This window comes from Nelumbo lutea, chromosome 8 (genome assembly GCF_056320005.1).
Source record: "Nelumbo lutea isolate HS-2025 chromosome 8, American lotus-T2T, whole genome shotgun sequence".
In the NCBI taxonomy this organism is placed as follows: domain Eukaryota; kingdom Viridiplantae; phylum Streptophyta; class Magnoliopsida; order Proteales; family Nelumbonaceae; genus Nelumbo; species Nelumbo lutea.
The window spans coordinates 23,622,500-23,649,971 of record NC_142691.1 but is presented as its reverse complement, the minus strand read 5'-3'; the positions used below and the strand labels follow the sequence as shown (position 1 = coordinate 23,649,971).

At 41.2% G+C, this 27,472-nt stretch overlaps 1 protein-coding gene and 1 pseudogene across 1 annotated transcript; one reads left to right on the top strand and one right to left on the bottom strand.

Annotated features, from left to right (window-relative positions):
* Nucleotides 1-5,847: 5,847 nt before the first annotated feature.
* On the bottom strand, nt 5,848-8,133 carry LOC148843367 (uncharacterized). Its single transcript, XM_088958578.1, has 4 exons — nt 7,179-8,133; nt 6,723-6,793; nt 6,414-6,600; nt 5,848-6,295 (listed from the first exon to the last, which is right to left on the bottom strand). Exons 1-4 carry the CDS (start codon nt 7,311-7,313, stop codon nt 6,110-6,112), a joined length of 579 nt encoding a protein of 192 aa, XP_088814704.1. The 5' UTR covers nt 7,314-8,133; the 3' UTR covers nt 5,848-6,109.
* A 14,388-nt stretch (nt 8,134-22,521) lies between these two features.
* LOC148843366 (3-oxoacyl-[acyl-carrier-protein] reductase 4 pseudogene) lies at nt 22,522-23,697 on the top strand (annotated as a pseudogene).
* Nucleotides 23,698-27,472: the final 3,775 nt, after the last annotated feature.

Here is a 27,472-nt window from a genome sequence, read left to right as displayed (position 1 = left end):
AAAAGTGCTTCGAAAGGTGTCAGCAGGTGCGCGGAGCCGGAGCCCGGCATGTTCGCCCGGTGGGCCGAGTATTCGCCCAAACATGCGAAGCCACCTTGGTGTATATTTTGGCTTTAGCGCGCCCAGCAAGAAAACGGCCACTTTTTGTTATCTAAAGGCGAAGAAGCTCAGAAAGAAGCAACCCTTGATAGTTGCGCCTAGCCCAAACTCTTCTGCTTTTTTTCTCAAACTCCCTTCCCAATGTCCTCCGCCATTTTCTTTCTGATCTCTCGTGTCCCAACTCGCAAAAGCGAGAAGGAGATGGCAGTAGAACGAATGCGGGCTGTGATGTCCATTTATTAGAGAGAGACGACAAGAATATTTCTTTAAAAGATTGTGACGGGTCCCGTTCAGAGGACGAAAAATCCTCCACCTTCAACCAGTCCGACATGCTCGATCAACTCGTTGAAACTAGGGTTGTGCTTGGATGTTTTTGGTAGGTTGGTGTACATTAGATTAGAAAACCCAGTGAAAAATGCTTGTGGTCTGGTGCTTGAAGGTTTTCTAGAGCTTGAAGAAGTTGTTTACCTCTCTTTCATTTTTTTAGAGAAAGAAGATGATGAACGGTGTCTAAGGGTAATTTTGACATTTTAAAAATCTTAAATCTTATATGAAGTCACATGGTATATGATGAGGGCGGATTTGGCCCTCCAATGACATTGTGACACCTGACACCTTATGACAATTAAGTGTAGCCTCTTGACAACTAAACAGCTCGAGCTCGCCACTTACAATCAGCTCACCACCAGGCATCTCACCCTCATGTAGCCTGGCACCTCAGAACAACTAGGTGACACCCAAGGCTACTTTGGCAACAACTTACCTTTGCTAAATTGGTGTCCCACTAAGCGTAGCCTGGCACAGGCGCGGCCTAGCGCAAGCGAGACCTGGTGGCCTGGCCTTGGCGCGGCCTGGCCCTGGCGCGACTTGGCCCTGGCATGAGCTGGCCGCCTGACACAGGCGCCAACCTGACAACCCCGAGGAGCTCACCACCATACCCCGCATTTCATGGGATTGTGGCTTGTAACGACTATATTAGCTCACCCACTCCCCGAGTCAGGCAGAAATGGACAACCTTACCAGTTGTGGCTTTATGCCCACCTAACACGAAAGCAGGTCCCATCATAGCGGGAATCCAGCAACTGCTCCACCCCTGCTCTCTAGCTCTCTCATTCTCTAATATCATTCTCAGCTCTCCACTAAGTGCTAACTCAACCATCGGAGTGACCTCGTCGGGTAAACACTCCCGAGTTCTCTGATTCAGTTCGTGCAGGTCCCTCAGTTCCCGCCGTCTACAAAGATGAGCAAATCATCTCCAGCAGGAAGTAGCCAGTTCAGTTCTCGCTGCTGCTGGTATCTAGATCACCTCCTGCAGGGAGCAACTGGGTTGCACTACGCCAAGGAGCTCCACTTCAGCCCCTGAGTCACAGGCCACTTGGGAGCAGACGAGATGACAAGGTACTTAGCCAAAAAAAATGATACGTGGCCAGAAACGGTTACATCAATATACATAATTGATGGTTCATTAACGTTAGGTACTAGATTGTTGCAAATTGAAAGTTCAAGTCCTAGATTGCCGCGTTTTAAAGCTTGGGTACTAAATTGGCACTTGGCCTAAAGTACAAGGTACTTATTGGGAATTTTCCCTTTATTAAAGCACCCCTATAGTTTGCAACCTGTTTATTTAATGGACCTTTGTTTTGCCATCTAAATAGTAATATGATCACCTAAATTAAGTGGAAAATGTTCAAGGGTATAGGCCTGTGTGAATGTGATTGCTTATTTCAAAAGTATCCCTAATATTTCTTCATATAAAAAACAAAATTGACCAAAATAGAGTGATTACTGGTGTAGGCAAAAATGATATTTTCATTTTTATTTCTTTGATAAAATTTATTCAAATGGATATTAAAGTCAGAAACTATGATTTTCTAATATTGAAAGGTATATTAAGTAAGCAAATCGATTGCAAATTATAGGGAGTGTTTTAGTAAATGACATAAAGAAAATGTAACTTTCCCCTTAAACACGGGAACAAATTCTTATATTTTTTTACAGCATATTAAGGTATTTGTCTTGTAATAGAAGCTTCGTGTTCCCAAGACTTTTGCTTGTGATTTGTGAAACTTATTAAGTGCCTGTTTGGGAGGAGCGGCTTCAGAGTTCTGACTTTGCAAGGTGGAGCTCACATGGAAAGCTTAAAATCTATATTTGACGAAAAACCTGGAAAGCCTCAACTTTTTGGAGAAAGTAAAACTAATTTTAGTGGCTTCTTCCCAAATGGGCTTAATGCAGGTGGAACTGTGGAGTGTGGAATAAAGTTTTTGCCCCACTCTCAACCGGATTGAATGGTTGAACCGGTGGTTAATGACCCAGCGGTCTTTTTTTTCCCTAATTAACTGAGGGTTTTTATGGTTTGAATGGGCTAACTGGCCCGACAGTGACCCAATGAACATTCTGGTCTTCTGCCTGATACCAATGATAACATTGGTTTTCACCAAGGTTATAAAAATCGGATTCGACATGGAACCATTTCGACCATCAGGTTTGAATCGACAGTCTGTTCTGATCTAAAAAATAAAAAATAATTGAAAGGCCAAAAATCATTGCCCAGGTCAACGGTTTGACCACCTAGTTCAGCAGGTCACTGACCAAATCACTAGCTTTTGGTCCAGGAATTGGTTTTAGGGTGAAACAAAATTAGTTTCCGGACTGGTTCCCAGATCAACCGGTCCGGACCGATTTTGAAAACCATGATTTTCACCCTGTCAAATTCTCATATTAAACTAAATTACCTATCGACAGTCTGTTCTGATCTAAAAAATAAAAAATAATTGAAAGGCCAAAAACCATTGCCCAGGTCAACGGTTTGACCACCTAGGTCAGTAGGTCACTGACCAAATCACTAGTTTTTGGTCCAGGAATTGGTTTTAGGGTGAAACAAAACTAGTTTCCTGACTGGTTCCCAGATCAACCGGTCCAGACCGATTTTGAAAACCATGATTTTCACCCTATCAAATTCTCATATTAAACTAAATTACCTATCACTATTAAAGTTATTTATTAAATTTTGAAAACCATGATTTTCACTCCACCAAGCTGCTACCTACATCCATACCCACAGAACACCATCACCATGTATTGGAAACATCTCTCCATGAATAACAAGGGAGATATTCCCAATGTTCAATTGTCATGTTATTGAATAGAGATGTGGGTAACAGATCTGAGCTCTCAAAATAATATGGTCAATGTAATGAGACTAAGGAAGTAGAAGACCAACAAATATTTGGCTGCATGTATAACAAATTTTGCCATTTCATGTGTAGCCGAAACAACTATAAATTACAAAGGATATCCGAGCATCATTTTTTGTTTTGTTTTGTTTTATTTTATTTTATTTTTCTGAGTTCAAAAGGAATATATTTCATTCAACTCAAGCGAAGCTGAACACTGGGCAATCATTCGAGGCTTAAGGCTCAGCAATCCTTTTTTCGGATGCAAAATCGGTGCTTGAAGGCATTAGAGGAACCAAAAGAAACATCACATGGAATGATCAACATAGTACTTCATCTAGTTCATGTAAGCAGAAGTGATACTGCTGTAGCCCATATCTTGGCTAGGGAAGCCAGACTAAGTAACTCTTCATGTTTTTAATGGTTCCTCTGCATTAAAAAGAGAAAAAAAAAATCAAGGAAAAGTGACCAGGAGAACTGAACGTCCTCAACTCAAGGAAAACCAATAATTCAGCTTCCAGAGGAGAACAGGAGACAAATGATTTGGCTCACCCCCTTAACAGGAATTCACCACCATTGTCTTTATGACCACCATTAATCCATTCACTCAAAATGGATAGAAAACTCCCGCTTTTTCTCTTTCAGAGTGCTTCTTTTCCGGAGTGGGAGACTCGAGACCAAATTTATAACTTATAAGTTGTAATAAAAGAAGCACAATAATTTAAACTACAGAAAGCACAAGAAAGACATTGACCCTCTCTCTCTCTCTCTCTGGTTAAAGATTTGAATAGGCACGAAGAATCACAAGCTAGGCCATCTCCTCGTCATAAATTTCTTAAAGTCAGATGACGTTGGACGCACAAAAATATTAGGAAGTCAAAATTATTAGTTTATTACTATTCTGCCATATGAACCAAAGCACTGTGACGACTCACAGGAGGACAAACAATTGTTAGCTTGCCCAATTGCCAAAATTACTAGCTTCCCTGGCATTCTTCAGAATACAGGATAGGGATCTGCATATCGATTTGGTGTTTTCAGTTGTTTAAGTAATTTTAATTGCGGTTAATTTAGGGGCTGTTTAGTTCTTTTTCTATTTATTTAATAAATATTTTTTTCAATAACTCTATTGAAAAATGAGAAAAAATGTTGAAATATGTTTTTCAACATATTTTACAATTAAATGGGACGTCATTTTTTATTGGGTATTTAACACAAGTCTGGATCTCCTGTTCATGAGAATTCTGCCCGCATCTAACCACATAATATCGCAATCATACATGGAGAATATCTCATCCTCCTACATTCGCAGGGGATAGTGTGCTGTGGGTAGACATGTATAGGAGATTCGGATTCATTTAACACAACACATTGAAACTCTTGTAAAGGTAGGTGGTAATAGGTAGGTGGTAATTCATTTAACACAACCATACATACCAACTAACTGAGCCACAAAATTCCATCATGCATTTACATTTACACATTTGTTTTCAGTGTTTTTACGCATAAATCAATGTAAACCTTTCCATCGACAACTGATGTAAATAATGCATCGATTTTATTGATGTACATTTACATAGATTATCACATAAAAAGGATCCTTCAGATGAATTTCCCATCAAAAACAAACAGCCTAAATTTCAAATAAAACTGCAAGGAACCATACACCATCTTAATAGAGGGCTCTGTACACAAAGGTTATGTTTGATTTGAAGGAAAATGAAGGGAAAGGTAGAGAAACTTATACAAACCTTGTATTAATTTCTCTGTCTTTTCCTTCCTTTCCCTATCTTTTCTTTCAAACCAAACATGGCCAAAAAGTTTCAATGGAGGAAAAAGTTGTGAAAAGAGTTCAATTTCCCTACATAGTTCTTACTTCAGGCATCCCATTCTTAGAGAAAAAACTTTAACTGTTTGAGGGCAAATAGCCTATACTGTTGAGAGATTTTCTGAAAATGCCACGTTACATTACATCTTAATTTATTTTGACTAAAAACTATTAAAGAAAGAGAGGACCAGGCATCATATTAACCCCTCAACAGATCAAAGTCTAGAAAAATTCACCCGTGAATTTTATACATACTAAAACTAGATATCGCGCGAGTCATCAGAGTCTATCTGCCTCATCCTATTAGGGGCTACAGCTACTGTTGTTCAACAATGCTCATTTAAAAAGTCATAAACAGTAACCTAATCAATGAATGACAGTCATTTGTTCTTTATTCCACAATTTCCATCGATAGAAAGCAGTAAATTCAGTATTTCCCTCTAGAACTGGGCGCTGTTCCAACAAGCTTCTTCAAGGGGAGATGTTCAGCAAACAATAATATGATTTCTTTATAGTGGGCATAATTTTTTCCTTTTTATTCCATCAATAAAAGCACATCAAGCAGTAACTTAATTCATTTGGAACTGTTTTCCCCAACATTTTCCAAGTATAATGGATGGAAAGAGAAATTTTAATAGCCGGATTAGTAGACACTCCTGTGTATAGTGGGTGCTTCCTTTAATTCACAGTTGTCATCAACATAGCAGAGAGATCAACATTTAAATACATAATCTAATCAAGTAATAATCTGAACTGTGTGGAACTATGTGATTAATTAACCTTCACCCATATATTACAGTTCAAAGAAAGCAATGAAGAATGAACAACTTCATATCTATCAGAATAATGGGAATCGTTTTCCACAACTTTCATGTATGCTAACAATTGTAATTCCTTTACAAAGTAAAAGGGTAAAAAAAAGCTGTAAAAGGATGTTAATTAACCTTCAAGGCATGACAAGCACCCTTTTCTTCCAAGAGAAGATCACTTCTACAATTTGATCAATTTAAACCCTCAAAGCCACCTGATCTTGCCATGAAATCTTCCTCTTCCCAGACCGATTAGAACCATTCCCCATATCTCTACATACTGATAATTTCAGATCGTTTGGTTGCTCATCTACCTTCTTTGCCTTCTTCTCCACTTTCATGGGTTCCCAAGCAACCTGGAATTCTCCTTCATCTTCGCCCCTCTACAACAGACATAATAATCAAATTAAAAATTCAGAAAATCATGCTAAAACCCATCAAACAATTAGCATATTTCATGGAATTCTGAAGTTAAATAATCCAAAAGTTCTAATTATTTACCGAAATCTGATTCAGATCCAAAACTGGAGCTGGGTTCTTCAAGGCAACTTCTTTCTGCTTGTAAGTCCTTTCCTTAGAAAGGATTTCGCTTCGGATTTCTGGATTTTGGATCCGAACAGGGTTACGTTCTTGTTGGGGATTTGGAATTTGATTTTTCATCAGATACTTGTATCTTCCCCTCAAGAACCTGAAATCAAAGGAAGAAGTAAAGTGTAAAACTCAAGGCCCAAGCATTAAAATCTTTCCCCTATTTTTTAACTGTCAAAAGAAACTCTGCAAACCCATCAGAAATTAAAACAGGCAACATACTTGACTTCAGCTAACAGGGTTAGCTTCCTTTCTTTGGCTCTCTGCAAATTATTCTTCATGGCCTGTACATCCTGTAAAAGCCCTACTGTTAGAAACCCTTCTGTGCATTGCCAAAGAAACCAAATCATTTAAACAACATTGGAACAGAGAAAAAAATCTGAACTTTTCTTCAACAAGAAGGCGAATTTTTTTATGAAAAGAACCCAGAAAAGGGAATTTTTCGGGAAAACAAAGAAAATAAAAGAGATCAAAATCTAAAAACAATGGAAGGAAGCCCTAAACGATCTGATTACGAGAGAACCCCCAGAGTCTTCCTTAATAAATATAAAACATGGAAAAAAGTCGCAAAATCGAAGAAACCCATAAAGCAGATGAGAATTCTCGAACAAATCCGAAAGAAAACCTAGATCTCCGTAGATATAAATATAAACAAAAAAGAGGAGAAAAAGGATTTACCTTCACCAGTTCTTCATACTCTTGCATTAGATTTTGATGCCTCATTCTGCTCCTGGCGTCCTCATCAACAACATACGAAGGAGAAGGAGAAGGAGAAGGATCCATTGAAACCACCCTCTTCATTTTCTTCAACATGGCATCTCCCGCAACAAATCCCAGAAGAAGATGAACAAAAATAAAACGCAGCCCTAGACCGAAAACCTCGAAACCAAGAATCTCGAAGAAGAAGAGATGGGTCTCGAATTAAATACAGACCGACAAAGAGATAGGGTCGAGATGTTAAGAGGTAACAGAGAGAAAGCAATGAAATAAAAGTAAAGGGGAGAGAGAGGTAGAAAGAGAGAGAGAGAGAGGCAAAGTTCCTTGTTTCCTCTTTTCTCTCTGAAACTCTGACCGAGACAACCAGGAAAGAAAGCCCACATAAATCGGAAAAATAATTTTTTTGGGCTGTGATGAAGATGGATTTTTTTGGGCGTTGCAGAAGGGTATTTCAGGGAAGTTGTTTTTATGGCGGTTTGGTTGCAATACGTTTGAAGACACCTTTCCTTCTTTCCTTCCATCTTCTCTTTATCTTTCCTTCTTTCTTTTTTGTTTTTCTTCTACATAAATTTTGGTCCAGCTGGGCCATTAGGAAGAGAGAGAAAGACTGAAAGAGAGGATGGCTGTTTTGTGTGGACTCCTTGTTTTTGGAGGGTGGGTGACTGGGTGACTTCTGTTGTTTCTTTGTTTCGTCTCTCCTCCCCTTTCCCTTCTCTTTCTTGGTGTATTTGCTTGGGTTTTGGTGAATAGAGAGAGAGAGGAGAGAGAGAAAGAAAGGAAGTATGAGAATATGAGAGAGAGACGGGGTGCTGAAAAAAAGCAGTAGATGAATGGCTGCTGTTTTCTGATGCGTTACAGTTGCTGCCTTGTACCTTGTTAGACTTTGTATTTGATGGCCTCATTCTGATAATGGAGGTGAATGGCTGAATGAGATGTTTTTTATATTAAATTTTATAAAATTAAGTTTAAATTTACTAATATACCCTTAATCACTGCAGATCTGTTCTTGTTGGTTATTGCTAAATAAAGTATTTTGATTTCAAATTGGATGGTTAGGTAGTTGGTCTTCTCCTCCACTAAAAACCCACATTAATTCTGTCTTTTTCTTTCGTTTTCCTTTCCATTCATACCCTGTACTACATCTATAGAGATTTTATTATATTTCCTGTAACTTGTGAAATAACCGGAAACCACCCAGAACTTACAGGTTGGTAATCTGTGAATCTCTGAGCCCAGAATATTTTTTGAACTCTTCTGTAATTGTCTTCTTCTTCAATTGTAAATTAAACGACTGTAGATGATGTAACAGAGAACAGTTCTAAGGAATACCAGACGGTCCAGACCCCTCAACCGAATTAATATACACGGTGATTGATGAACCAAATCAAATCTCATCAAACTGAGAAATCCATAACTAAGAGGGGCATATCTGTAAAACAGTATTACACCCGAAAGCACCCACCATCCCAGATCCATCCAAGAAACAGCAGAAATGTCTCTCTTAACCATGAGAGAGATTGAGTTTTTCTCAAGGCAAAATTGTTTCACACACAGAGAGAGCGCTTGAGTTAGAGTGTTGGGGTGTAACTTGGAAAGTGGAAAGAAAAGCTGATAAGACTTTGGTTTTGTTTCTGTAAAATTTGTCGGTTGCAGGTCTCCAACATGGAAGGCACAGAGAGTCAGAGAGAAGGGGAGAGAGAGAGAGAGAATCTCAAATCTCAATTATTATTATTTTACTTTTTAATTGCTTTTTTACTTTCTTTCGGTTCCTCCTTGCCTCCCTACGAAAATTCGTGCACGAGACCCGTTTTTAACGGGTTTGTTTCGAACCCAGAACCGGTCTGATTTTATGCAAATAAACCTACCCGGATATTTTCGGACCGGATTGGTACAAAAGTAGAATCAGGGCTAAACGGGTCAACCATATTTGAGCCGAACAGACAACGACCAGACTACACAGATCATTTCCTGCTAGGTCAGAACTGGGGTGATAAAATGGTTTTGGAGTCATGCAAGGACATTTGAAAGCTGAAAGATGAACCTGCCCTAACTGATCGGGCAAGGTAAGCAAAGTCAAATGTGATACTACATATGTGGGCCCATGAATTTTATTTAGCTTGGATGGTTAAGATTACACTCTTTAACGGAGGAGGACCTATCAGATCGTTGATATGTGTCATGAGCCATTGGTGTATTATACGTGCATCTTACACTTGCAGCACACATCTGGAATATTATGTAGTGATCCATCTTGTCTCAAATAAGTGTATGATCCCCTTGCATCTAATATGCGATTAGACGTAGGGTGTAAGCGTGTTTTTTAGAAAGCTTTAAGGGTTAAGGCTACGTTTGGTTGCACCGCAATTGTACTTTTACTGGTAACAATGTATGGGAGTTCAAACGAAAATAATGCAAATTTTGTTTTGGGTTATTGATGGAGCGCCATCTGAAAGCTCCTAGCTGGCGGGCAGCTCGGATGTTGGTTTGCTCTGTTGGCCGGTCAAACTGCAAGAGAAGGGATACTCAGAGGACCCGGGGTGACTCACTTCGTGTGGTCGCTCTGATGCTTAAGTCAGTATATATACGGTAGTAATCTAGTGAGCAAGTAATCGTGCGTACCTTATGTCATTAGGGTAGATGCCTTTATATAGGTGAGCTGTCGTAGGTCTCATGAAACACCTCCAAGATCTTTGGCCTGTGTTGTTAAGAGTCTGTTCCGCACCAGGAGGTGGACTTTGTGCTAGATGATAAGGCTTATCGTGTCTGTCCGATCCGGGCGGGATGAGGATAAGACCTACAGCCGTGCGGCATGATCCCGAAAAGCTTGGAGACAGCCGACTTACTTCTAAAAATCTTCTACGTGTCGCCTCGGCAAGTCGGGCCATCACAAGCTACTCGGACCTTGGTCCTGGTCAAGGTGCCCAAGGTACCCGAGGTGACCTGGCCTACTGAGGTGGCAGAAAATGCCAAGTCACTATCCGGTCAGCAGGTCACATCCACGTGTCCTCTAATTAATAGGTCGGGCCAAATCACCCCTCATCAGGTTTTACTTTATTCTGTTTTAGGTCTTATTTTATATTATTTGTAGATTTGTTCATGGGGCGGGCTTCAAGCCTGATTTGCACTATCGGGTTTAGGCTTTTGGGTCAGGTCCATTCTAATTATTTGTACTGAAATCAAAGAAAATAAGATAAAATTTGAAACATTGCAATTATCATAGTTTTGCATCTGTTTAAATAAATTTGCACTACAACCACACCCGGCCTACAATTCACTCATTACACCAAATCATTGAAGAGTAAAGGAATAAAAAGTTTGGAGTTTTTTTTTTTTTATTTTGTAAAAGCCCTTGTGCAAACTTACTCAACGAATTGATCTTAATTACACACCAGGTGTTTGAAGAAATAAGAGGAAACTTATATGTTTGGCATCAATGATGAAAATACAACACCGTTTTCTTTGTCTTTTTTTTTTTTTTTGGAAATGTTGCTATCGAATAGGACGTTTCTTGTAGCAACAACAATGTTTTCTCAGGTCTGTTTAGTACAAATTCTCCAAGAAATGTTTTCATCACTGGAACCTATTATCCAGTGCCACGTCATCTCTCTGTCACTACCACCTCATGTCTCTATTGGAAGCAACGAGCTGCAGCTCTAGGAAACGCCAAATTTGGCTTTGCTCCAAGCCATGCCTTCTCGATTTCCAAGGTGTGGCTTGGAGCACCGTTTATATGGAAAAACAGTTCTAAACAAATAGGCATTTCCTGGAGCACCATTTTTTCCGATGTGGCACTGATGTGTCATCGTTTTCTAGAGCAACGACATCGATGTCAAATAGATGCTTAGTTTGTGAGTAGCTCGGTTACAAGATTTAGGGGTACAAGTAACTAAGGTGACTTTGAGGTGAGATAAGAGACTCTTCTAATTCACAATGAGTGTGAGAACACTCCAAGGTGATTGAGAACAATTCTCCAACAAGAGTTGAATTAAGACTATAGTATCGCCTTCAACAAGGGAAAAAAGAGATTTCTAAGGATAGCAAAGTAGAGGCTTTGTAGTAGAGCGATAGCTTCAATGACTAAGGTTGATTGAGGCTCAATGGGAATGACTCTAGCAAAAGCCATGAGACCTTGATGATTGTAGAGAGGGCAAATTTCTTAAATTACTCTTATGGTTTAGCTAATTGACTAACTCTACCCTTATTGTTTACCAAGAAAATCAATTAATGAAGGCGTTTATGACACATAGGCGCCATTAGACACCACATTGCAAACATCGATATGTACGGATGCACATAATGAGGCCTTTGTTGATGAGGAGCCTATGTGACAACGTTTACTCAATAAACGTAAATGAAACCAAACACCCTCATTGTCTTAGAGTATTACTATTGTTTTTGACAATTGACTAGTTCTATCTCTACTGTTAGCGTCCGCTAATATTCCATGGCAAACGTTATGTATAATTTTTTTTTAAAACCCAATATTACCTTCTGTTCATCTTGTAAATCCGATAGGAGTCTGTCTAGAAGCTTCTTCGCTCTTATACAAGGACTTGCCTCAAAGGTTGACTGACATACAGGGACATCACTCCCCCTCTTTCATGGCAAACGTGAACCCTCATTGCCATGGAGATATGCTTAGCCCTCCTCTGTCTCCAATACAATGGACTTCACAATGTTGTACACGGGGATTTTAAGCTCCCCAATACCTTATTTCTTTTTCTTCTCCTTCTTCCTCCACCCCCTTCTCTATTTTTGTCACCATCAACACTTTCAACCGCTCTACTAGCGAACTCAAGACTTGCAGGGGTATTCCAGAAATGGACCCCATCATCGAGCAAACTAGTAGTGGCTCCTTCTTCTTCGATTTCCTCTCTCTCTCTCATTTTCCCTTTCTTTCTCTATTCTCTCCATTATAATCTTCTTCCTCTTCTTTTCTTTGTTGCAACTACCTCCCCTACTTTCGTTCTTCTCTATCAAGATTGCAGCTCCGCTACCTCTATCTCATATCTTTCACTTGCTCTTGGTCTCTCTCCTTCACTCTCTTTTTTCATCTTCATTTTCTCAGTCTGTCAACAAAAACTCAACCCCCTATTCCATTCCATCTACCTTCCTCTATTCTTACTCACCGCTACAACCTTCATCTGTTTTTCCATCATGTGCTAATAACTTCTCATCTCTTGGATCGTCTTTGCAATGGCATGAATCATTAGCACAAGTCCATTCTCTAGTTACTAGTCATATGGTCTCAACATTTGAACTAGCATTGAAGGAAACACAATAATATTTTACCGCTAATAAGAAGAAAATTAAATCATCTGATTTCTAACGGAATAACTCTCTTTATTAGTTGAAGATCCATCGCCAAACTTGCACATGAAGCATCCCTGTTGTCCCATTTGATTTGATTGTAGTTGAAGATCCTTCCTAATCAACAGTTGTTCAACTCCATTGGAGATTAGTCAGTTACCGTCTAGTTGTATTTTGTTAGACAACTGGACAGTTAGTCAAGTTGTTGTAGATTGTTAGTCAACATCTGCTCCAAGACTCATCGCAGATGATATCTCATCGCAAAATACAGTTGTATGTGTGTGTGTGTACCCATCACCCTGAATCAATGAATATAGAGAATTCCTTTTCTATGCTCTCTGTTTTAATATGATATCAGAGCATTAATCAAGTTCTACATCGATCAAACTCTACGTCGCAACAATGTCACCGTCGTCAGCCATGTTTGATCTTGATCCAACATCACCCTACTACCTGCATTCATCTAACAATCCTAGTGCAGTCTTGGTTTTGTCTCCGCTTACAGGGGAGAATTACCCAACATGGCAGAGAGCGATGCGGATTGCATTAGAAGCCAAAAATAAGTTTGGCTTTGTCAATGGGACAATATTGAAACCTGAAGAACCTCCAACAGAAGTAAGAGCATGGATCAAATGCAATAGCATGGTCACTTCGTGGATCTTTAACTCTCTTGCACGAGAATTCCAAAAAAGTGTTGCATATGCATCTTTTGTAGGGGAGATTTGGTTCGACCCTGAAGAAAGGTTTTCCTAGGGCCACGATCACCAGTTATATCAACTGAAGCGGGATCTTTCCCTGTTACACCAAGGAACCATACCAGTAACCTCTTATTTCACATAGATGAAGGGTCTTTGGGACTAAATTGCAATTCTATCTAAAATATCGGAATGCTCTTGTGGATCTACAAGAAAGTTGATTGCAGAAAAAGAGAAAGACAAAGTTCTATAGTTGTTTATGGGCCTTGTGGACACCTTCAATAATGTCCGATTTGCCATCCTCGCCATGGAGCCAATTCCAAATGTGAGCCGCGGCTATTCCATGGTCATACAAGAAGAGTGTCACCAAGCCATGGTCTCTTAAAAGGCACCACTAATTGGCATTGTATTCAGAGTAATGGAAATCCGACCAACCCAAAATCAAATGTGAGTATTATAAAAGAGCAGAACATACCAGAGACAGGTGTTTTGAACTCCTCGAATATCCTAAAGGTTGGGACAAAGGTCGATCAACCAAAAATTCTAAGAACGGAAAATCAGGCCATGTAGCTTGTGTGAAAGGTGAATCATATAGATCTCAAGAAGTCTCACCTATATCTCTCACTATAGACCAATATAATCAGTTGCTGAGGTTACTAATTGGTGATAATCATGATCCGTTGGCTACTTCGACCATGACTGGTATGGATCCTTTCACTTCTTCAATACATTTGAACATTCGGATTTTGGACAATGGGGTTTCAAATCACATGACCCTTAACAGAACCTTGTTCATTCACTATGAAGCCTTAATAACTCATTTCTCTATTAGATTACCAAATAATTCTCTTATGTGCCACTCATATAGGAATAGTTACATTTAGACCTGATCTTGTAATTCAAAATGTATTGTATGTGTCTAACTTCAAGTATATTCTCTTGTGTATAAGAAGACTTACAACATAATTAAACTGTGTTGCTCTCTTTTCCTCCACATCCAGTGTATTACAGGACAAACTCTTGAAGGCGATTGGCAAGGGACATATGTTTGATGGAGTCTACTACTTAGAATTTGGTGCTTCAATGGCAGATTCTACCACATCACATATAGATAGTGATGGATATACTTCATGGCATAATAGGCTTAGGCATGCTCCTGCTCATTAGTTGTCTTTACTATTAAAAGGGCATATCATAGATGACAATAATGGGGTTTATGAGGCTTGTGGATGAGTAAAACATACTAGAGTTCCATTTCTAATAAGATCATCAAGAGCAACTTCAGCTTTTGCTTTGATACATGTTGACATATGGAGTCTTTATCACATTGCTTCTCATTCAGGCGCAAGATATTTTTTTACCATTGTAGATGATTACGACAGATGCATCTGGTTGTACTTGATGAAATTTAAGTCAAAAACATTTTCTTGTCTCATTCTATAACATGGTGAGAACTCAGTTCAAATGTAATGTTCAACAAGTCAGATCTAGTAATGGGAAAGAGTCTCTCTAATCCCATTCAATCATTCTTTGCTCAAAATGGAATTGTGCATCATAGAACCAGTGTTAATTCCCCACAAAAAAATGAGAGAGGTGAGAGAAAACATAGGCACTTGTTAGAAGTTGCCCGTGCTTTGCTATTTTAAGCTTTACTAGTAATTAGCTTTTGGAGTGAATGCGTGCTCACTTCATCATACATAATCAACTATTTTTCAACCCCTATTTCACCTGGTGCGAGACATGTTTAACTGAAGGGTGTCCAAATAGGTAGCGGTGGCAATTGGGCGGGTTGGGTTGGGTTGGATTTGGTTTAGGTTGAGCTTCAACCCAATCCATCTAACCCACAAACCCATTAATGACCCAATTATATAAAATTAAATGGGTTGAGTTCAACCCAAACTCACTTTAACCCAATCCAACCGGCCCAAACCCATTAATCTTATATTTATGGACTTAAAAAGCAAATTAGTACTCCCTTTACAAATAAGTTGGTCATACCTTGATGATAATAATTGTTACTATTTGCACAAGGGGTGAAGATTCAAATCAAATTACATGCATATTATTTTTAGATAAGCGGTGAAGCCATTTTACTATGTTTGGATTTCGGGTAATAGCCGAGCTCTTTCATTGAAGGTTCATATCGGACTGTATCTTGGCTCACTCTTCTTTTTTTCTTTTAAGTTTTTTCTTTAAAACTTGTTCACGGGGTTGGTTTAAAGCCTGTTTACCCCCTGAAATAGGTGGGGCCCTGGTGCAATCCATTTGACGCTGCTAAGCTTCCTTCTCTCCCTTCTCTGTTTCTATCTATCCCTTACCGCTATTTCTCATGAAATCAAATACAGTGAACCATAAATCTTATCATTTCACACTTTTTTGTCCATAAACCGATCTTCCGACCAAATTTCTACATTAATTCGCTGGATTTCATTGAAAGAAAACTTCAAATTCCGGCCGACCTCGACCAACAAAATGATTCAAGTATCAAACTCCTCTGAACCAGTGAACAAGAAAAAGACGGAAAAAATCTCAGCTTTTACTTGTTCTCTCTACTTCCGCCTCTCCTCCTCCGCTCTCGCCCTCTCTCCCTCTCCCTTTCTGGCTCTCTGATTTTCTTGTCTTGCTTTTCAGCTTGCTCTCTAATCTTATCTCCTTATGGTTTTTCACTTTTCGCGAGCGGCCAAGATCACTTGCTTCCGTCGTCAAGATTTAATCTTAGCCGTTGAGATCACGAGAAAACCTACGGTTGTGGTTGGCTAGATAGTGGTTCACTAGATTCTTAATTCTCTCCCATCTATCTCCCTTTTCACGTGCATTCTTGATCGCCGGTTGGACGCTTCAGGGCATTTTGATGTTTTGAAAAGTTATAACGAGTTTAAGAGAATTCATAGAAAATGACGTGGGTTTTAGGCAATTACCCTTAATATAAATTTGACAAAAAGTGAATCTAAAAAAAGTAAATTATTATTAACAAATAAAACGCCACTCAATCTCTTAAATCAAATAAAAATCTTACATATGCCAGTAATAACTGCCCAGTATTTAGTAGGGTTATAGTCCCTTGTTTCAAACAAATAAGGCAAGAGCGAGCACTCCTTAAAAAAACTTCCATGACTATTACACCACCAAACTTCCATAACATACGTAAATCCAGCCGAGCACTCCTTAAAAAAACGGTACAGTAGAAACACGTTCACTATTACACCACCAAACTTCCCGCTTTCGTGCCGAAAACCTCTGTAGCCAACCCACCCCCACAGACAACTCAGCGACATCCTTGCCCACAGAGCACCACCACCGTCTATTGGAAACATCTCCTGGATAGCAGATCCGAGCCCCACCAGACCCCAGTAATCGTCCTGGAAACCGAAGGGGAGACCTCAATTCCACTTCCAAATTTGCGACAGAGACCAGAACGAACCATCAACAATTTAAAAAAGGCAGGAGCCAAAGAAAAATGGGTCCCCAATAAACCGCCGGCCGAAACCTACTAGGGAAATCAGTAGGACGATCAACATTAATTGGATAAATCTCAGAATAAAAGATCCACGTTCACCACTGCCTGGAAGGAGGAGAAACTGCTGATAGCAACTTCTTCCTCAAACAAGGAATAGCTGCTCACCTACGCACCCTTCCCCATTAGACACCGAGAGTAAAAGATAGATAAACGTCTCTCTCTTTCGTTAATGTTGAAGACCACTATCACCAAGACTCCCAGACTCTCATGACTAGTTTTCGAATGTTTAGTCTGTTAATTCTTCTTTGAAGTTGAAGAGTTCAGAGTGTGACGCTGAGGATTGTCCGGAGGATGATTCTCACTCTATTCTATTCCAAAAGGTATTGTTCAGAGGAGTTGCAGAATATCTAAAAGAGAAGTAATTTTTTTTTTTTTAAATTTTCAGTGAATGACGTTTCGTATTCGAATATGACTTCTGTTGCGTTTTCTACAAGCAAAGTTTGTGCTGGGAGGTCGTGACATCGTTTGTTTACAGGAATTTTGTGTCAGTATTTGGACCAGACAAAGTTTTAAGTGCAGTGGCGAGTGGTGACGGTGGCTTCAAATCAGAGGATTAAGATCTTATATCAGCAGGTATTGATTTTTGGGTTATACTTTTTCTTTTTGTTTTTGTCTTAAAGCATTCTGATATAATCAAAGAGCCAAGAGGCTTGAAGTCTTGAACCTGCGCCCTCAAAGAACGAATTAGGCCACAGCAATGCATTGAAATGTGAAGAACAGGAGTCTAAAAACAGCAAAGAAAAAGATAGTTAAAGCTCCCTATGTTCATGCTTGAGCACGAAGTGACCAAGCAATTGACAATCAAAGTTGTCTCTCTCCATAAACTTAAATCTTAAGTAATTGTTCATTTTTCTTTTCTTTTTTTTTTTTTTTTACATCAATTTAGATTTCGAGGAGTCCAAAGGCAGTATCGTAATACCCTTGAAGTGGATGGTGCTGATACAATTAACCTATGACAGTAGAAAATTTCAGGTCTGTGAAGCCCTATTCGGGCAAGGAAGATAGCTCAATTAAGGTTTTTATTGTCCTGTTTTTGCCCCAGTAAGCCAGGTTGATGGGTCGGGTTGGCCTAAGCCCATAAATTAAGGCAAGCTTAAACCACTTAACATTTCCCGGCTCATTCCTAACCCCAACTAAACCCATAATTGATCTATATCTGATTGAAATGGATCTGAAACAAACGGCCAAACTGGACCCTGTACTAATATTAGATTATATTTTATACTAATTAATTCAATACAAAGCAAATATGATTAATATAAATATTATAATAATATTAGTATTTAGTGAAAATAATAATAATAATTATTTATAACTTTGGGTAAATTTAAAATCAATTTAATTATTATAAATAAGTTAAAGTAAATTACATGATATCTAACACTAACTAATAATTAAATTAGTAAAACTAAAATTTAAAGTTAATTAATAAAGAAGAAATAATCAATTATAATTGTTAGTTACTTTTATAACGTTATATTGTATTAATTAATATTTTAAATATAATTAATAAAAAATATAAGTTAAAAATATATTGATGTCATGCGACCTGGCTGCTCCCTCCTGTCTGATGACTTGGACTCTGATTTGGATATTTCCTAATCAGGGCCGAGCTGCGCTAGGCTGAGCTGAAAGGTGGTCGAGTTGATATGTGCTGCGAGAAGAAGAGAGTTAGAGTGCCCAGGTGTCTTTTACTCGGGAATGACACTCCAATGCTTAAGTCAGTAAGTATTTGGAAGTTCTTTGGGATATTGAGAGAGCTTGAGAATGTATTATTGTGCATACCTTCCTCCCTGTGAGGTTGGAGGTGAGGCCTATATATAGGCGTTGTTTGGTGTGGGCTTCACGCATCGCGTCTGAGATCTCTGAGAGGTCGTGCCTATCTGGGCCGAAGTCCTCGGAGGTAGCCGTGCACGTAGACCGATCTTTGCACCTTGTTCAGTTTCCTCCAGAACATTCGGTGAGGGGGCCAACTTTGGAGAAACCTCGGAGTGACAGGATATGCATGCAGAATTGCTCGGTGAGCACGTCTTGCAGGTCGCCACTTGGACCTCAATCAAGTCGGCAAGCCCTTGAGGGGGGTTGCTCCTCATCGAGGTCGCTTCGACCGTATTGATGAGGTACCACAGGTCGGCCCTAGATGAGGTACCACAGCTAGATTTCCACCAGGTCGCTAGGTCGGACTCCATCACTTTGGCTAAGGAAAGTCATCACCTAGGTGGTGTCGAGGTGTCATCTAGCTGTTTTGAGATGCCACGTGTCATGTTGTCATTGGACAGCCAAATCCGCCCTCATCAATTGCCCCCACTCCCGAGTTGAGATCAGCTTAGGGAAGGGAGTAGCTTGTTTCTTTGGTCTGGAGTGACTAATTTGATGAGCTCGTAGTCATAGGCATTGGTCTAGTTTGCTCCCCAGGTCGAAAGAGTCTAAGTGTTGAATGCAGCCTTAAGTAGGACATCATCGTCTTGATTCTTGAGGCGCAAGAGCGAATTCATCTGCTCGAGGAGAGGCAAAGCAAGCACTCCAAGGAGTTTTGCAATTTAGCTCAATACTTTAAGAGCGAAGTTTGTCATGGCGTCCTCAAGAGGGGCTTTTAGCTATATGACCGCCTCGTCAGGTCACTACACTCAGGTAGACTACAACACAATGTCCCTCGAGCCTATTCTCAAAAGAGTAGCCGATGAGGTCGATGTGGAGCCTGAAACCAAGGTGGAGGTCGGTTGTGAAGAGATCGGCCAAGTTTGCATGTCTGCCACGGTGCTAAAAGCAAACTAGCCTTCCCTTCCTTTGTTTCTTTTTCTTATGCTGAAAGCGAGCTAGTCTTCCCTTCCTTCGTTTCTTTTTTTCTCTCTGCTTTTTTTTTTTTTTAAGTTGGAGGTGAGACACCAACGTCCTTTTAAATCAATTTACACTTGTTGCCGAGCTAGATAAACAGGGGGCGATTTGCTTAGATTGGTCTACCTGTTGTTGTTGTGTTTTCGAAGTTGGCTTGAGGGCGCCTTAGCTAGAAAGCGGTATGGATTTCCCTTAGAACTCAATTTGACCAGGTTGCCAAAGCAGATGGCCATTCCATAGTAGCTTTAAATGTGACTGCTTCCATGCCATCGTGTGGGATTGGCTTCCCTGGATAGATGCTTGCTAGACCATGGCGTACATGTATTGTACTTGATCCTGGAACTGCTAACCGCCCTCTCCTATTGGAGCTATGGGAGGCTTACCTCGAGGGGGTGGCTCTACTATCTGCGGTCGCCTACTCTCACGGGAACCATGAAGGGCTCGACCTATGAGGCCGGTTCCACATTCAATTCGCTTCCAACTCTTAGGGGATCCATACAAAGTTCGATCAGTAGTGAGGCTTCGCAGTTCGGGCTAGGAGGCAATTTGGGCCAGATCCCTGAAGCTCACCCAGACTAGTTGTTCATATTCCCCCCCCCCTTGTGATGGCTCTGTTTATACGTATGTTGCTGTTGGCGTTGGGTGGTAGGTCGGTGCCACGGCTACACTACATCAGCCCCTTGGTGACGCTAGTCGTCTACTCCTACGAGAAGCCATAGGGAGCTCGACTTGTAGGGGCAGCTCTACTAATCGTAAGTCGATGATTCGCACGAGAGCCTTGGAAGGCTCGACTTGCAAGGGCGACCACACAATCCGTTGGTTGTTGACTCCCACGGGAGCTACGAAGGGATCGACCTGTAGAGGTGACATTGTGAACAGAGCTTATGAGGTTCATTCGGGCTGAATTGAGGTCGGTAGAGCTGCTCAATCTGTTAGCCGTCAACTCTTGCGGGAACCACAAAGGGCTCGACCTGCGGGGGCGGCCTTACTATGAGGTGCTTGTTGCCGAACTGCTGGTTGTTGAGATTGTTCTACTGTTGATTATCCTACAGTGACATGAATGCACCGAACTTCTCCTCCCATGTCCACATCTAAAGGCTCATGCTTCAGCTCATAAAACTGCCACGTTTCAATCCCGACGGGAACCACTGACAACTCAACTACGGGGAGAGGGGTGTCCACATGAGGTAGCAGTGTATTTGTCTAGGGTGATGGGAGTGTTGGGTACATCATAGTTTCTACTCCGAGATGTGCTAGGGGCACCGAACTTACTTGATTGTCACATAGAGGTTCTCAAGGTTCATCACGGATTCTCTTGCCCCCAGTAACTGATACTTTGTTCTTGATGTTGGTGCTACTCAAAAATGTCATTGGGTTGAAAAAGGTGAAAACTAAATGATGAGAACTTAGCAAACTAGAAGGTGAGAACTTAGCTTTTTGTTGTGTTTCTCACAGATGGCGCCAATTGATGCCACACGATCTGGCTGCTCCCTTGTGTCTCATGACTTGGACTTTGATTTGGATATTTCCTGATCAGGGCCGAGCTACGCTAGGCCGAGCTGATATGTGCTGCGAGAAGAAGAGAGTTAGGGTTCCCGGGCATCTTTTACCCGCGGAGGACACTCTGATGCTTAAGTTAGTAAGTATTTGAAAGTTTTTTGGGATATTGAGAGAGCTTGAGAATGTATGATTGTGTGTACCTTTCTCCCTGTGAAGTTGAAGGTGAGGCCTATATATAGGCGTTGTTTGGCATGGGCTTCATGCATCGCATCCGAGATCTTTGAGAGGTCGTGCCTAATCGACCCAAAGTCCTCGGAGGTAGCCATGCACATAGACTAGTCTTTGCACCTTGTTTAGTTTCCTTTGAAACATTTGGTGCAGGGGCCAACTTCCGAGAAACCCGGGAGTGACAGGATATGTATGCAGAGTTGGTTGGCGAGCACGTCTCGCAGGTCACCACTTGGACCTCAATTAGGTCGACAAGCTCTCGAGAGGGATCGCAACTCATTGAGGTCACTTCGACCGTACTGACGAGGTACCACAGGTCAGCCCTGGACAAGGTGTTGCAAGCCGCCCTGAGTTGTGGACGAGGTCGCCAAATAGATTTCCACCAGGTCGGCAGAGGCAGGTTGCCAGGTTGGACTCCGTCCTTCACTTTGGCTAAGGCAAATTATCGTCTAGGTGGTGTCTGGGTGTCATCCAACTGTTATGAGATGTCACGTGTCATGATATCACTGGAGGGCCAAATCCACCCTCATATATGATCAATGCTAATGATATATTTAAGCTAATTAATTAATATTAAATATTTAATATATTAGAAACTAATTACTACTTAATTACTACAGTTATAATCAATAGTTAGGATATGATCCAGTCATACATAGAGAACTAATTTAGGATTAAAATGTGGACTATTGTCCAAGTCAAACGGATTTGGTAGTTAGATTGTTAGGTGATCAACAGGGCCAAAATGGTGATCGGTTTTTAAGTCAAATGGTTCAACTGCTCGAGTTAACATTGAAGAATGTCGCAGGGCTCCCATCTATTTCAAATTTGTTTGAAATAATTAGCAACATAGTTAAAAAAGCTATCTTCTTTCTCCCTCCCCTTCAGCTTTACTTTGTAGTAGGAAAAAAAAGGAACACCTTCAATAAGGAAACATTATAACAAAATGCATGCAATTGGAGAAAAAAAAAGAAAACTACGATTATTCCAAGAATAATAATAGAAACTAAACCTAACCAAATCCAATGCAAATAAACCATCTGCTTTCTTTCCTATATTCATGTTTTCCTAGTATTTGTTTCCTTCATACTTCTTATTTCCTTATTTTATGTTGCTTGGAGTGTTCTTACTTTTATTTTTTTTTTTCAGATATCCTTGATGTTTTGAATCAAGCTATATATTTGTGGCCTTTGCTGGATCTTCTTCCTCTTATTCAGCCATGACTGTTGGGAGGTTTGTCCGAACTTTCATCAGTACTACTCCTTGTAGATGGGGATTCACTCATTCCCGGCATTTCCTTCCAATTTTTTGAAGCAGTAGGTCATTGCAATTCCAACCATACCAGTGCAGATGGAGGAGTTTTTCTACTTCCTCTGGAGTAGGAAGTCAGGATGCATCTGTTGAACAAACAAGTGTTACAGTGGCTCAAAATGTCGAAACTCCTGTAGTTGTTGTTACCGGTGCTTCCAAAGGAATTGGAAGAGCAATTGCATTGACAATGGGTAAAGCTGGTTGTAAGGTCCTTGTGAATTATTTGAAGTCTTCTAAGAATGATGAAGAAGTTTCTGAAGAGATTGAGGCATATGGTGGCCAAGCTCTTCCCTTTCAGGCAGATGCTTCAAAGGAAGCAGATGTAAGATCACTGATCAAAGCTGCAGTCGATTCATGGGGTACAATCGACGTACTAATAAATAATGCAGGGATTGTTCATGATGGTTTGCTGGTGAGAATGAACAATTCAGAGGGGCGTCAGGTGTTTGATGTTAACTTCTTTGGTAAGCGCCTCTGCACAAAGGCAGCAACTGAAATTATGATGACAAAGAACAAAGGAAGAATAATTAATATAACATCTGTTGTTGGTTTGATTGGCAATGTTGGGCAAGCTGATTACAGTGCTTCTGCTGCAGCCATTAAAGGATTTACCAGGAATACTGCAAAGGAATATGCAAGGAGAAATATTACTGTGAATGCTGTTGCTCCTGGTTTCATATCAACTGACATGACTGCTACACTCAGTGAAGATTATAAGAAGAAGATCTTAGACACAATCCCCTTGGGGAGATTTGGACAACCAGAAGAAGTTGCTGGACTGGTGAAGTTCTTGGCCCTTCATCCTGCGGCTAGTTACATGACTGGTGGGGTATACCCCATTGATGGAGGCCTTCCGTTGTCCTCAATCTTGTAACAGCAAGAACTTTATCAAAAGATTATGGGGTTTCAGATTTACAAGTGTTGATGCAATCTCTGTACAGCCAAGGATTCTTTTTTCTCAATCTCATCAGCATGCAGCACCAAGATGAGAGCTCAATCGTGTTGGATCTGAGGCCCCTAAAACTTACCACTTCAATGGTCGTTCCCAGATTAATTATTGGGTACAACTGTACCAAAATTCAATATTCTTGCATGGTTTTTAATCGTCTGAATTGAATATTACTTACACATTTCTATTGGAAGCTAAATAAATGTAAATGACTCTCACTCTCTAAAATGATTTTAGTGGTGTCGGACTGCAAGTCCAGAGCATAACTAGTTGGGTGGGCAATGATCCATTTCCCTTTTCATCTTCATCCATAATGAAAATTTCACCACCAAATTAAAGCTATGCCAAAGCTCTGTCTCTCCGGTGATCATCAGTGCAGATGTTATGGTCACACCATCTGGCAGCGCACTGCGGCGCAGTCATAGGCAGCAGCACGCACAGCAGCAGGCACCACCTGGCAGCGCTGCACAGCGGCACGCACCGCCAGGCAGCAGCACGCACCGCACGGCAGCACGCACTGCGCACACGCCTGGCACCGCACGGCAGTGGCACCATGGCGCGCAGCATGCACCACTAGGCAGCAGCATGCACCGCACGCACTGCACGGCAGCACGCACCGCGCACACGCCCGGCACTGCACGATAGCGGCACCATGAGGCGTGCGCACGCACTGCGCGATAGCAGCACTGCGCGCACGCACCGCGCGGCAGCGGCACCATGAGCCGCGCACACGCACCCGGCAACAATAGCAGAGCGGGGCCCACACAACAGCTCATAGGGGTGGGCCCACCCTTATCTAGACACATCAAGCCAACTCGCCGCCAGCTTACCTTATCCTTATCTTATCCCTTATCCCTTATCTTTATCTTATCTTATCTTTATCTTATCTTAAGTAAGAGTGAGTTACCATTAGAAGTAGGTAATTAGGAGTTTGAGTTCAAGTTGGAGTTTGAGTTTAATTAGGAATTTCCTTTTGTAATCTCCTATTTAAGGAGCTACGAATTGAAATAAAGCATTCAGTTTTCAGCCAAGAAAAGAGTGAGGAGAGTTCGGGTGGTCTCTTGAACAAATCACCCATTCAGTTTCCGCAATAGGGTCTGCCCGCAAGGGCAAGGCGCAAGGGAAAGCAGGGCTTTCGCTCCGTAGACCGACTCGTGACGGGATCCTACGCGCGGGACCATAACAAATTGGTATCAGAGCCAAACGTCATGGGTGATATGGAGCAGCTGTCTTCCAAGGTCCACGAACTGGAACACCAACTTGCAGAAACCAGCATGGAGGTTCGTGAAGTCAGGGAAGACGTTCGGGAGATGCGACGCCTACTGGAAGCATTCCTCTCCAACAAAGAAATGAGTTCGGAGGGAATCGCCAACACGAAAAGACATCGTCTAGACTGGGCAGAGGCATGCAGCGAAGAACAGATCGCTGCCCCTATAGCCGCAGTTATTTCCAAGGATCAGCGCACAGAGGATGAAACTGTAAAGTCTCCTCCTTTGGCCGGGGATGATGTCACGAACATTATAGTAGAACCTACAGAATGCGCTCCTTTGACGAAGACAGGTGGGCTTGGCGATGTTGTTGGGGCTTTACCGAAGGCCTTGGCTCAGCGTGGACATAAAGTTATGGTTGCGGCACCACCGTATGGTAACTATACAGAAATCCAAGAAACAGGAGTGCGCAAGAGATGTAAGGTGGAGGGGCAGGATATAGAGGTAATTTTCTTCCCAGCTTATATTGATGGCATAGATTTTGTGTTCATGGACAACCCTATGTTTCGTAATATTGAGGAAAATATATATGGGGAAGGCCGAGAGGATATTTTAAAACGCATGGTTCTCTTCGGTAAGGCCGCTCTTGAGGTCCTCTACGGTAAGCATACCCGGTGCATTCTTATGATCCACAACATAGCACACCGGGGTCGTGGTCCAGTACGTGATTTCTGTTATGTGGATCTCCCACAAAACTGCTTCAAACTATATGACCCAGGAGGTAGGGAACACTTCAATGTCCTTGCGGCTGGCCTGAGTGCAGTAGAGCGTGTAGTCACTGTAAGGCATGGTTACGCCTGGGAGCTGGAAACTAAAGAAAGTGGCTGGGGTCTGCATCAAATAGTCCAGCGTTATGCACTGAGAGATGGGGCAGTCCCTGTTGTTCATACTGTTGGTGGACTGAGAAATATTGTGCAGCCGTTTGAGCCATTCGCAGAGTCCCAAGCCATGTATCCGGAACACAAGCTTGAGGACAAGCTCGTAGTCCAGGAGGGGTGTAATGTTATGGTCACACCATATGGCAGCGCATTGCGGCGTAGTCATAGGCAGTAGCACGCATAGCAGCAGGCACCGCCTGGCAGCGCTGCACAGCAGCACGCACTGCCAATAGCCCGCAGCACGCACCGTACGACAGCACGCACCGCGCACACACCCAGCATCACACGGTAGCGGCACCATGGCGCGCAGCACGCACCGCCAGGCAGTAGCGCGCACCGCACGCACTGCACGGAAGCACGCACCGCGCACATGCCCGGCACCGCATGACAGCAGCACCATGAGGCGCACGCACGCACTGCGCGGCAGCGGCACCATGAGCCGCGCAACGCACCTGGCAGCAACAGCAGAGCGGGGCCCACACGATAGCTCATAGGGGTGGGCCCACCCTTATCTGGACACATCAAGCCAACTCGCCGCCAGCTTACCTTATCCTTATCTTATCCCTTATCCCATATCTTTATATTATCTTATCTTTATCTTATCATAAGTAAGAGTGAGTTACCATTAGGAGTAGGTAATTAGGAGTTTGAGTTCAAGTTGGAGTTTGAGTTTAATTAGGAATTTCCTTCTGTAATCTCCTATTTAAGGAGCTACGAATTGAAATAAAGCATTCAGTTTTCCAGCCAAGAAAAGAGTGAGGAGAGTTCAGGTGGTCTCTTGAACAAATCACCCATTCAGTTTCCGCAATAGGGTCTGCCCGCAAGGGCAAGATGCAAGGGAAAGCAGGGCTTTCGCTCCGTAGATCAACCCATGACAGGATCCTACGCGCGGGACCATAACAGCATATTCTTAAGTTTAGAAGATATTTTGCATCGTAATTCCTTTCGGTCATTGTTCCCGAAACGGAGACTTGGGATTTACTAAATGTCCCTAGACTTCACTCTAGCCTTTATTTAAAATATCAGTAGACTTCACTCTAGCCATGAATTAACAAAGTAAAATTATTTTACTCTTTTTTATTTGACCATGGGACCTTTTTTAGCTAGAAGTTAAAAGTTCTTCTGGGGGTATTTTAGTAAAATATGTGTATTTTAAAATTTAATACATTAGGCCAACTATTTTTGTAGGACAATGAGGGAAGGGAGATAACTACAATTTTTTTTTTCTCCGGGGAAGGTTTTTATGATTGTTAGAAATAGGGCTGCAAAAGGATAGAATAGAATCCTATCTGAATTTGATTTGCTTACATTCAATTTCAAATCGGATCATATCCATCTGATATCTATCAGATTTAAATCGAATTCAGATTATAATTGGATATTAAATAACAGTCCACGTCACCATGTTTGCTCTAAATCCTCCATCCTAATTTCCTCTTTTTTTTTCCATTTTTTTAATTTCACATAATTACCCGTTAAACCAATAAGGAAATAACGTAGGTTTAATTATTTCTAACAACCATAAAGAAAGAGAGATTTGTTTTTTCTAATTTTTAGCTAAGTCTCACCACTCTCCCCCACTTTCTCCAAAATTCTTTCAAATTCCTATTTATCTCCTAAATTATCTCTAACTCCTATTTATCTCTTAAATTATCTCCAATTTAATAGAGAGATTCCCTCCAAAACTATCTCTAATTCCAATTTATCCTCTCCCCCACATTTTATCAACATCAATCTAAAGAAACTTTCAATTAAAAAATTTCA